This window comes from Eschrichtius robustus, chromosome 2 (assembly GCF_028021215.1).
Source record: "Eschrichtius robustus isolate mEscRob2 chromosome 2, mEscRob2.pri, whole genome shotgun sequence".
Taxonomy (NCBI): Eukaryota; Metazoa; Chordata; class Mammalia; order Artiodactyla; family Eschrichtiidae; genus Eschrichtius; species Eschrichtius robustus.
Window position 1 is genome coordinate 27823393 of NC_090825.1, and position 12139 is coordinate 27835531.

Genomic DNA, 12139 nt, shown 5'->3' on the forward strand with positions numbered 1-12139 from the left:
TTTGCTGTTGCCCATGAACATTCAGTCCCAAGTATATAGCTACCTGTTTTGAAATAGTTTGACCCCATGGTCAATTAGTTGCCTGGTCATCAGTTGTGACTTTAGTTTTGTTTCCTCCTTTTCATTCCCACAATCACCAAACTAGTTCACCCCTTAACTCCAACCCTGTCTGCCCTCTTTTTCCTCATTAAACCTACTGTACACACTCTTCTCTGGCTAATTTTTATGATTGCCTTAGTTATTTTAGTTTCCTGTTTAAAAATCTTTAATGACACCCCATGGCCACAGAATCCAGTCCAGCCTCTTGAGCTTGGCATCCAAGGCCCTCATGATACTGACTTACCTCACCTGAACAACTTTTCTTCCCACACTCCTCCTCATTTGCACACTGCTCCCATGATACAGGCTGACTTCTTTGCTTTTATTTTTTCTGTGCCTCTAGATAGATTTCCGCTCTCTCAAGTCTCTAAACATCTACATACTGCCTGTGCTTTAAGGACCAATAAATGCTATCTCCATCTCCATCATGAATTCTTCCTGAATTCCTGCCAGAAGTAACCTCCTTCTCCTCTTAAATGACACTTTATTATCCTACTGTAGGCACTTCCTGCATTTATCACACCCAAAGGTAATTCTTTGACTAAGGCAGTTCACATTCATTAACTCCCTGTAGGCGGGACTAAGAATTGTCCTTGAGAGTTGAGGGTAGGCTGGCTTCCTATTTGTGATGATGGAGTGACACTCTATGACTTGGCACCTCTCCAAGTCATTTCCATCCAAGAGCCTTTTGTGAGCCAAGCCCTGCTGGGTTCTCACTAGACAGCTGACCGATACATATCAAGGATACCGTCTCAGCGTTGGTTGGTAATGCACTGACCTGAGTCTGTGACCTGAATCACAGAACTGAATCTGTTACTGTTTCCACTGTTATGGTTCTCAGTGAACTTAAGCAAACCAGCTACTGAGATCAGACATGGTCACTCATCCAAGGAGACTCTAAGACAAACTGTAGCCTCTGAGATGGGAGTTGGGAACATTTTTTCCCCCTGAAGCCAAGTTAGAGGATCATCTTTCATTTCCTCAACAAGGATGTCCCTTTTCTGACAACCATGGATCACTGACCATCCTCCCAGGAAGGCTACGGACTGGTAGTGGCTGATACAGAACACTGACAATAGGTCCTAGAACAAATCACCTGTGTTTCCTGATCTCTGAAATGGAAATCACTTTTCTGATCACATTGAAACAAACTATAAAATAAAGATATTCTGTAAAGATACTTTTTAAGGAATTTCTGGTTTTGAGTTTTTGAAGTCACAGGAACCTTGTATTTAAACAAAAAGGCAAGATTTTAAAACAATTTTGTCCAAATTCCTCAAATGTACACTTACTTATATGCATGGGAGATGGTAAAGATAGCATAATAACTACCATTTACTGACAATTTTATGTAGTAGATATTGTGTTAAACTCTTCATAGATGTTAAGTTATTAACCCCTAGGAGAAATTATATATATATATATATATATATATATATAGTTTATATGTATATATATATATATATATATATATATACATGCATATAGAAATATATTTATTAATAAAAAGGAGAAGTAAGATTTGGAACTGAGACACTGAGAGAATTATAACCATATTTATCACTTTTAAAAAATGTGACTCTTACTCTTTAATGCAGACTAATGTAAATCTAGGTAAAAGAAGTTTAATACATTTTCTACTTACAGGAGGCATTGTATGTACACTTTTTAAAAATTATACTTGGGAACTAGTATACTGAGAAATAATGAAATTAAGAATGTAATATATATTTGGAAATCAAGGAAATATAAATTTAATTCATATATAATATCATTATACAAACTTAAAATATGAAAAAATTAAGCAATTTGATTAAAAAATTGAAAGCCACTTGTGAAATAACGTCTATGGAATCCCTGACAGGCTAATATGGAACTCTGAGGTTTACAAAATCCTAATCTAAAACATTAAAAATAATTATCCTCAAAAAATGTGCCTAGCTATTTAATTAGTCACCTAAGGGAAGAAGAATATTTTTATAAAATTATACATTCATTATGATGGAAAGAAAGCTGCCATCTTATCAGCAAAATTGGTATAACTAATCCCCACTGATAGAATGGGGTTATTTAGAAGGATTTAATTGTGTAATCTCCTAAAGTCTTTCACATAGATTGTACTTTTTTAAAAAATTTGCTTATTTCTCCAAATGATGGAATCAGCTTACTTACCCAAGTTCTAGTAAGAATCCAGTGCCAAGCCAAAATGAAACAAAGCAAAAAAGAACCACCTTTTTTTCACACTCTATGAATCTTCCTCCTGGCTCCCTTTCATTTTGGGGAACATCTTTGATTTCCCTCAGGAGGCTTGGGGTCACTGAAGTCATGCTGCCCCCGACTAGTCTCCCAGTGCTCATGGAAGGAAGGGAAATATCTTTGGCTGGACTTACTCAGGGTTGTTGCAGAGCCTCTCTGCACTCTGGGCTCCAGCTCCGCAGGTCCTGGAACAGTGGGACCAGGGTGACCAGCGGCCCCAGCCTCCGGGAATCCTCTCTGGTTTCTTGCCCACTGTGATACACTTGCCAGCCATACACCACTGGAAAGGGAAAAGGCAGGAGATGCGTAAGTCAGGAAGGTTCCCATAGTAAGCTGAGTCAGGAAACCTAGCAGTCTAAACCCAGTTCTCCCAGAGCAAGCAGACTTCCTACAAGTCACACATCAGATGTAGCACAAAGAGAGCCTCATAAAAGAATTTCCCCCAAGAGTCTTGGGTTTTAGAATCAGAGAATTTCAGGAATTAAAGGGAACTTTACAGTGCCTAGCTGCAGTGAATGCAGGAGTGTTGCTCAAAGTGCGACTGGCAGATTGCACCCCAGAAGTAAATCAACACACCGCTTCCTTCACTGAGAAAGTCTCACTATGAAAAGCATGTCAGCTGAATATGCTTAGTAATATAGTTGTTCAGTAACATAATTGATTTACTTTCTGGTGCAAGCTTCTTATCTTGTTGAAGACCATAACAAACATTTTGCAGACTGGCACTGTGATAACACTTCTCTATAGCCTCTATGGGTATTTAATGTTTGCAACAGATAACATCCTCCTGCAAAATGTCCACTCATTGCCTGAAAACACAAGTTGTTAAGAAGCTGAAGTTAGGCATCAAGAAAAATTTCTGCTTTCCTATAACTCTACCTACTGTTTCCAGTTCTGGTGTTTCAAGTGGCTCAGGAAAAAGTCCACTCTCTCCCTCTTCAAGGGAATCCTTCAACAACTACCAGTTTAGGAGGGTGAACACAGGAAAAGGGAAACAAGAAATGCAAGTTGGTTGTTAGAAATGGCCACATTTCCTGGAGGATCTGGGCATGTTTCATCTGCTGGCCTCCTCTTTCTCATTATTTCTGGTCACTGTGTATTCTGATCAAGTTCTGTAATCTCAGTGGTGGGTCATGTCACACTCAAGCTGTGCAAAGACACCCACTAAACACATAAATCCTAGGCCCACAACGAACCCAAATGGTGTTGTTAAGCAGCACGTATTACCCTGTTCTTAGGTAGTCTGGAGGGTATCTAACATCTCTGAGTTCTTGAGTATATGGCTTTCCTGCTTAGTAAGGTGCGTAGGACTTCAAGAAATGCAATCAGGTCAGATGATGAGAAAGAAGATAACAAGTGGTCTAAATTCAGCATCTTTGGAAAGAAGAAGCCACTGGCTTGTCCTTCCCAGTGTTCAATATGGAGGGCGGAAAAAATGTCAAAATGAAGGTTGATGATAAGTCCAGCAGATGTTACTGACCACAAACTCCACAGAAATTCATCAGGAAAAGATGGGCCAGATGTTTTATAATTGGAGCGTGGCCCTCTCTCCCTAACTACTTGTTTCCAGTGAAGGCTCAAAAGGAGTCGCGGAAGTGGAATCCTTTCCTTTGGCAAGTCTGACTGCGGGATGATCTGCCTTCACCCAGAGGCAGCTGCTCTCCAGGGCCTTCTCCTCTGCTCTCCCCAAGAATGCTAAGCCCTTCACCCACCCCCTTCCTTCCTCACATCACTGACACGTCACCTTCTTCTCACCACATCGCGTCCCGTCTGCAGCAGCGTCCAGCTTGGAGCGACAAAAGCCTTTCACAGAGCACCACAGTGTCTGGCAAACATTCTGGAAAACAAACATGAGATCGTACTTTTTTTTACTTTCAAAACTTGCACAAAAGCATTTCTACGGTGATGGTAACATGTACACACACTCACCCACATACCCACAATAAATGCTGCGGTTGTTAGTGAGTAACGTGATGCAAAGTAATCACACAAGAACCCTCAGTTTAAACTTAACTTGGACTTTGTCATCACTCGTAAACAGTGGTCTGTAGGCCATTCTAGGCAATATGAAAATGGGAGGTAAGACACATTTCCCAAGAGTTGAATTTCTATACGTGTGGCACAATATCCAGTACTCACTGCCTGTAGGCAGGGCAACTGGTGACAGTAGTCATCAAAGAGCAATCCAGACTGTGATGGAAGGCGACCTGATTACAAACAGCTGGGCGGTTATAACTTGAGCCTGCTCATTGAAGGAAAGTGAAACTATTCCATCCAGAAAACCTCAGCTTATTTACTTATTACCCAAAATAGCCAGCTTGTTTTAGCTGCCAGGGAGTGAATTGAATATTCCCTCACATTTCTCCTCCTGCAGTAGGAACAAGGGAAGGTTGACAAGATTCTTACATAGCATCTGAAATGGCTCAGCTGCTTCCATCCACCTTTTAGTCTTTCTTCTATCCACCCATCTGCCATCATTCCATCTACTTACTGTACTCTATATTCAGTATGCTCCTTCATCATAAGATCTTGTATTTTTAACTATTTTAGAAAATTCTTAATTTTTATCTTTCTAAATCTTGCCTCTCCATGATTACAACTTTTGCAACTATTCTCTCCTTTTGCAACTCATAATTAGTGTTGATGGATCTTCCTATTCCGTCCTTCATGTTTCAACTTTACTTTCGTATTTTTTAGCTCTCAATTTTCTTATACATAAAAGTTGAAAAAGCCTGGATTTCTATCAGGAAAAGGCCAGCCTCTCCTCCATCACACAACTCTGAGAAACACTCAAGTGGGATGGGAAGGAATTTTCTCAACTCTAAACTTCAACTGATTGATTTTCTCTTCAGCTCTGTCAAGTCTGCTGTGTAACTCATCCACTAAATTTATAGTCAATCACGGTATTTTTCATTTCTAGAGGTTGTAATTGTTCTTCACATCTACTTTAAATATATCATATAGTGCTTTTTTTCCCTTTTCTTATATAAAACTCCTCTTTTATACATCTATTTTATTATCCGTACCTAAAAAAATTCAATTATCCAAATCTCTTGAAGGTTTATTGTCTTTCCTCATTTAGTTGAAGATAGACTATCTTACATTTTTAATTAGGTGCTGAATTGTGAACTCAACTGAACAAAGCTTTATCTATTGGGGTTTTGTGCATCCTTAGCTGAGTGTTGGCTCCTCCAGGGCAGTTTTTCAACCTTTGTTTCTACCAGGCATCCTATGGTATTATCAGGTCAGAAATATTTTCATGTTAATTTTTTTGGCATAGGGGTTCTCAAACCATGTGAGAGTATAAATATGAACTCTAAATTGGCATGAGGCTGGCCCATGGTAGGAAGTTTCTAGTGAGAATGTTATCCACTAGCATCCTTCCCCCTCAAAACTCAGGCTGAGATAAAAGATGCTTCTCTGTCATCTCCCTTTGTTGGTGGTGGATTTCTTCTAATCTACTCTGTCATGGAGGTGTAGCTCATAAAGGCTCCCAGCTTCAGGTAGGGGTCTCAGCCCTAACTCACTGTGCTGCTCAAGGTGAACATCTCATTGTCTGTTGCCATTCAGATGTTAAAATCAAAGCCCTTTAGTTATTTGATGCTTATCACTCCTTTTTTGTCCCCCCCCCCCCAGGATATTTTTAAACTTTCTTATAAATTCATAATGCATTTATAAAGAATGATATTCTGGGTGAGGATACACAAGAACTCTCTGCACTATTTTTGCAGCTTCTTTTGAGACGTAAACTATTTCAAGATAAACAAAAGTTATAATAAAGAAGGATGACGCTACATTCTCTAGTATTTTAGGTTTGTTTTTATTTAAATATTGAAAATGATTAGGTTATCTTGGCTGCAATATGCAGGGATTTGAAGTCTTCATTCACTTACTGATTGAGTGCCTACTATGTGCTAGGTACTACTGAATGTCAGGAATAAAAATTCCCTCAGAAAGTTTACAATATAGTAGGGGAGGGTATAAACAAGTAAGAAGCAACTATATTATAGTCTAGTAAAAGCTTTGTCAAAAAAATACACAGGTGTGAACAATAGGATGTGAAGTGATATTTAAGCTCAGACTCAAATGATGAGTAGGAGGGATGGTCCAAAGGAACCAGAGCATGTAAAGTTCTGGAGGTAGTGGAGAACTCAGCATGTACAGGGAATGAGGTTGTTCAGTGTGGATAAACAGAATATAAAAGAAGATCTGACCAGAGATAACCAGAAAAGTCCTTACCTCTGTAAAACACCTACAATCCTGGAGAAAATATTCTAAATGTTTTAAACACATTCCTGAATTGGTAAGAAAGGGAAATCCTCAGAGGCTAAAAATGTAGGAGAAATTGTTAATCTGAAGATACACACCTAGTAACTTAGATTTTAGTTTTGATGGTCACTTGGGCACTGGAGAAAATGCCTCACGTCTATGTAGGGCAGGAAGTTGGATCTGATACCTCATATAAGGCCATAACCCCAAAGGACTACCCCCTGACTGAAAGAAACCTTGGAAAACAGCTGGGAAACTTGTCTGTTTTGACTTTAACTCTAGAAGGAGTGGTAAAATGTTACCCCTGAGAGTTTGTATCCATACTGGCCCTGATCTCACTCATGTAGGTAGTCAAACAACATCCAACCAATAATTTATTTTAAATGGACCCAGGGATGGCAGTGAAATTTCTCTCTGAAAGAATGTGCCTGCCATCTAAACCCTAAAGAATAGCCTGACATGAAGTTTCATAACCAAGAGTTCCCAATAAAAGCAGAAATTGACAAAAGGAAATAATACATAATAAGTGAGACCCTGAAGAAAACCCAAATAGGAGAAGCAGACCCACACAGACTCTGGACATCAGAATTGTCCATTATAATTTGCAATTATAAATTGCAAAATAAATGTGTCTTATATGATTAAAGAAGGAGAAGATAATATTGAAAGTCTGAATTAGAAATAAGATCATAAAAAAAGCAGAGACTATCTAGAAAAATAACAAAAGAAACTGTTCCAAGTTAAAAAAAGTACCATAAATGAGATTAAAAAGTCAACAGACAGGTTAAACAAAGGACTGGACATATCTGAAAAGAGAACTAGTGAGTTGGAAGGGAAAGAGGAAGAAATTACACAAAATGCAGAGATATGAAGAGATGAAAAATATGAAGGAGCGATTTCAAGATACGAAAGATTAGTGATAAAATCCAACATACATATACTTAGAATTCCAAGTTAGAGAGTGGAGGGTTAAAATAATATTTTAAGAGATAAGGCCAGAGAGTGAGAGAGAGGATGAATCCTGAAGCCCCTTTTAAACCATTTTAGAGAATTTGAATTTTACTGTAGGGGCATAGGGAGGCTGTGAAATATTTTAATAAGAGAGGAACACAATCAGATTTCCTTCATAAAGGTCAATTTGGCTGTGTTTTGGAGAGTGGAGCAGAGTTGAGGGGAGGTGGTCAGAGTCTTAGAAAGGAGACCAATCAGGGGACTACTGAAATCATAGGAACAGGTGGACTTTAGGATATTTTGGAGGCAGAATTAGCATAACTTGGCAACCAGTTCGAAGTAAGGTGAGGGATTTTTGCAACAACCTTACCTTCCCTGCTGTCTTGCTTGTTCTGTCTGAGCAGTTACTTCCTCTTCAGCGTTCTCTCTCTATGTCTCTTTTTGTATTTAGCTGACCGTATTGAAATTTCTCTGTCTGCCTCCCCAACCAGAGAATGAGCTCCTCAAGGTCAGAGAATTTACCTTATTCGTTTTTGAGGTCTCATCTTTTTCACCCTACTCAGTACACAGCACAGAATCTGGCAGGGGTCAGTGAGACCTGCCTTGTTCATGTCTGTGTATTAACACTGACACTTGTGCATTAAAAGGGATGAGTTCAGAGAATAGGCAAGATCCAGATCACAAAGGGATGCCATACAAAGGAGTTGGGACTTTATCCTGTGGTCAGTGAAGACCCTAAGAGCAGAGAAGAGCCATGGTTAGATTTGTGTCTTTTTGAAATAACTTAAGCAAGAGTGTGAAAGAGGGAGAGGTTGGGTAGGAGGTAATTACAATAGTAAGGAGAGGTAATGAGAAACTGAATCAGGAGAACAGTAGTGAGAATGAAGATGACAGGTCAGAGCCACAAATGCCATCGGAGGTTAAATGTCAGGGCTTGACTTATCACTTGGATATTGAAGAAAATAAAGGAGAAGAATGAATTAGGGATAAATCTTATTCCTACCTTGGCATCTGGAGGTGCTCTTCAATCAGAGAGGAAATTCAGGAAAGGGAGAAACTTTAGGGATTAAGTTGGTTGCTATGGAGTTTGCAGGTGTGAATAACTGTGATTCTTGAAAATCACTGTAGAATTTTCTTTACCACCACCCAGTTGCAAAGGATACCAAGGAGGTGGGTCAAGGAATATAAATGGCCTCAACTTCAATCCTTCTGCCTTACAGACATCTTGCCATGAATAGAAAGTTTCCATTTCTGGATCTTCGGATTTCCAAATATTTCCCTGGCCCTTCCTTTAGCATGATGGATCTCAAGCCCTGCCCATACCCACCAGAGGCACCAATATACCCAACACTTACTTCTACTTCCTGGCAGAAGGTAGCATTGGGGCCATACTGCAGCTGGCATTGGTGATGAACATCATAGATCACTCCGGGGGCAATGACGTTGGACTTCAAGCCTTTCTTTTTGGGGTTGTCATCAAGACAGAACCCCCAGCCTCGGCTGAAAACAAGTTAATAGAAATGAGAGCAGTTGCTTATGATCTCCTCCTAAATGAAAGATTTAGTCTTTCATTCAAGAGAAACTTCCATTCCTCTAGTGTACTCTGTCCTTCAAGACAACTTTATTTCTATCAGGCGCAAGGTGAGAGTTGTCTAAAAGGAAATGCAAATCGCATCTCACACCATTTGTTCAGATGTGATCTAAGAAATACAAGCAGTGGTAAAATGAGAAAATCACCATCTTACCCCAAATGGGGTACAGTGACCACTGACTTGTCCTGACTTGTCCTGGTTGTTCCCGCCAGTCTCCAGGGACTTAACTCACGATCAGGTCATAAAGAGCCACCTTCAGACAGGAGCAAGCTGAAAGGGGGGGTGGGGGGAGACGGAGTATTCACCTGGCTGAGGCTGGAGGCAAAATCCACCTAGATCTCAGGGTCAGAAAGTAGCGGTGAGGTCCACCCCTTCTGTTGCCACCCTCATACTGTGACCTGTGAGAGGAACTGAGACTTTTCCGGGCCTCGGGTAGAACTCAAAGTGACTTCCGGTTTACAGAGAGCCAAGTGAGGCTGTCCTGAGATGTGCGGTCACTTACTCCAGGAAGCGGGTGATGTACTCCTTGCTGCACTTGGACCACGTCAGCGGGGTGGGATTGTACTGGAGCTGGCGGGACATGATGGACGGGTGCCTGCCCACAGGCTCACAGTCATTTTCCTTCCCGTCATGCTGGATGCCGAAGCTGCAGGGGGCACAGACACAAGGATATCAAGGAGGCAGGCGTGAAACACGGAGAAAAACCACAGTTTCTCCAAGGTGAAAATAACCCACGGAGAGCCACCTCTGTACAGAAGGCATTTGATTACAAAGCAGGCCTTTGAAGTTGGAGGGGTCTAGCTAATTTTCAACTCAAAAGCACAGGAAACATTTCAGGGATGGCTTTGTTTCACACATGCAACCCTGGGAGCCATGTCGCTAATTCAAAAACTTCTGTTTGGCAGAAAGCTAAAAGCTTCCAGTTTGGCTTTGGCTTCTATGAGACTAGAGTCGGGGGGCAAATCTTGTGTCCAGCTGCCCTCTTTCTCCTGCTGTAGCAACCGTAGCACAAAAGAGCAAAACCTTCCTCTTCCCTTTTCATCATAATTTAAGGGAGAGCATGAGAGGGGAAGCCTATGGAAGACTTTGTCAAAGGCCACAAGCTTGGAGGGGATGAAAATCACTTAGCAAGGTGCCTGGCATATATACATGTTGCGTAAATGACAGAAATTTTTTATTGCTGTTTTTATCATTGTCTAGCTAGCTTATTTTCCTTTTCTAGATAAGTAAGTTGAGAGTTTGAGATTTGTCAAAAGTCATGAGCTAGTTTGTGGCAAAACTAGGTCTTCTGCAGATCTCTGTGCTTCTAAATCAGTGCTCTTGTCTGTGTCTTGCTCGGTTGGCTCCCTGGCCTCCCACTGCCAGGGATGACCAGGTGAAGCAGCCTTGAAAGGCCCTAAAGTGCTTAACTGACTCCCATGGCAAGGAGGTGCCTGGGAAAAAGGCAGACTGAGAAGTGTCAGTTTATAAGCCAAATCCTCAGGATCACCATCAAGATGACTTCTGAGTCCCCACAAGACCCCTCTCCGCTGGAATCTGCTTATTGGACACTTACAACCTAGAGATGTTGGCTCAACTTTCCAAATCTGAACAGAGGAAAGTATGACCTTTTACTCTGCTAGTGAAATTCAATCCCTCTGACAGAGAAGCTCATATCTAACTTTAATAAAATCTCCTGATCAACATTAGCTACTCTTGCAGAAAATAGTCTTTGGGGGATTTAGGGATTTTCTTGTCTTGTATTATTTTTAATGCATTAAGATGTTACCAACTTACTTACAGACTCTGATCACATTCTACATGAATACAAAACTCACAAAGGAGTCAGAGAATTAATCTACAGAACTCTCACCACCCAACCACAAAGAATTTAATTCAATGAAAGTTGGTTTTTTTTCCCCCTTGAGCAAGCCTTCCCCAGCCTGTTGCAAATCCAGTCCTACCCAGTTCATAAAGTATTCCACAAGTTCACCTGTTCAATAATTAGGAAAAATCCTAAACAAGCATGGTTCTAAACATATCCATGAATAATTGTTTTTCTAGCATTGGCTATTCCAATAAGACAAGCCATATGGCTGGATCCTATATACTGAGTGGCTTCAAACCTATACTCTAAATACATTAGTTCCCCAAAAGGAACTGATTTTGTTCCCTCTAAAGTTTTTAATTCACTAAAGCATTCCCCCTCCAGCTTTATCACTCCTCTGTGCTCCCATCCAACAAAAGAAAAGCAGTGCTACTAAACAAAGGTCCCTCTGGACATGCCTACTTTCTCTAAATGGGGGGAGCACTCCTGTCACATGGGATCAGTGGGTCCATGAATAATGAGAGACAAGGAAAGCACATGGGGTCAAAGGGATGGAAGGTGTTTCCAGGAAGCTACTTTCCAGCAGGCGGGATGACCCTCAAGAGCAGCTTGGAGTAAGGAGCCTACGACAGTCTGAAGCAACTAACTGGGCTGTTGGATTAGCCTGCTTTACTACATCTTTGTTTTGTAATTCCTGTTAGATGCGTTTATGAAATTATAGGCATGAAACAGTAAGCTAAGTCACTGCCTGGGTTTCAGGGTATCACTTGGTGAGACATTCCTTGCCTTTTACTGTTTATTTTATGGTGGAGTAGAACCAGCAGAGAACAAGAATCATCAAAGTATGAATGTGAGCTTTTCTAACGCATTCAGAAAATATCAATTTGGTATATGCAACAAGCAAAGCTCTATAAATGAAATACATGGAATATCACAATCCAGAAGAGTGGGATATATTGGGTGGATATTGCATTTTAAGTGTTCATCTCTATCGTGATATTTTCATTACTTAAAGGAAAAGGATGCTAAGTCTCAGAGAGGTTTTTAAATGTCCTGCTGGAATTCCATCTTCATTTTTGGTAACTCACCTAAGAAGGGATGAGAGCTTAGGTATGGATGATAGATATAATCCAGGCTTCTCATAAACGGAATTTTAAAATGTTTT

The 12139-nt window shown here is 40.5% G+C and overlaps 1 protein-coding gene across 2 annotated transcripts in view; it reads right to left on the reverse strand.

Annotated features, from left to right (window-relative positions):
* Positions 1-12139, reverse strand: part of ADAMTS12 (ADAM metallopeptidase with thrombospondin type 1 motif 12) — a 372760-nt gene that overhangs the window by 131804 nt on the left and 228817 nt on the right. For both annotated transcript variants that reach the window (XM_068535210.1, XM_068535209.1), the window contains exons 8-11: positions 9670-9813; positions 8931-9075; positions 4100-4192; positions 2490-2635 (exon numbers count right to left, since the gene is read on the reverse strand). In XM_068535210.1, the coding sequence (XP_068391311.1) occupies positions 2490-2635; positions 4100-4192; positions 8931-9075; positions 9670-9813 (528 nt within the window). The remainder of the gene's footprint in view (positions 1-2489; positions 2636-4099; positions 4193-8930; positions 9076-9669; positions 9814-12139) is intronic.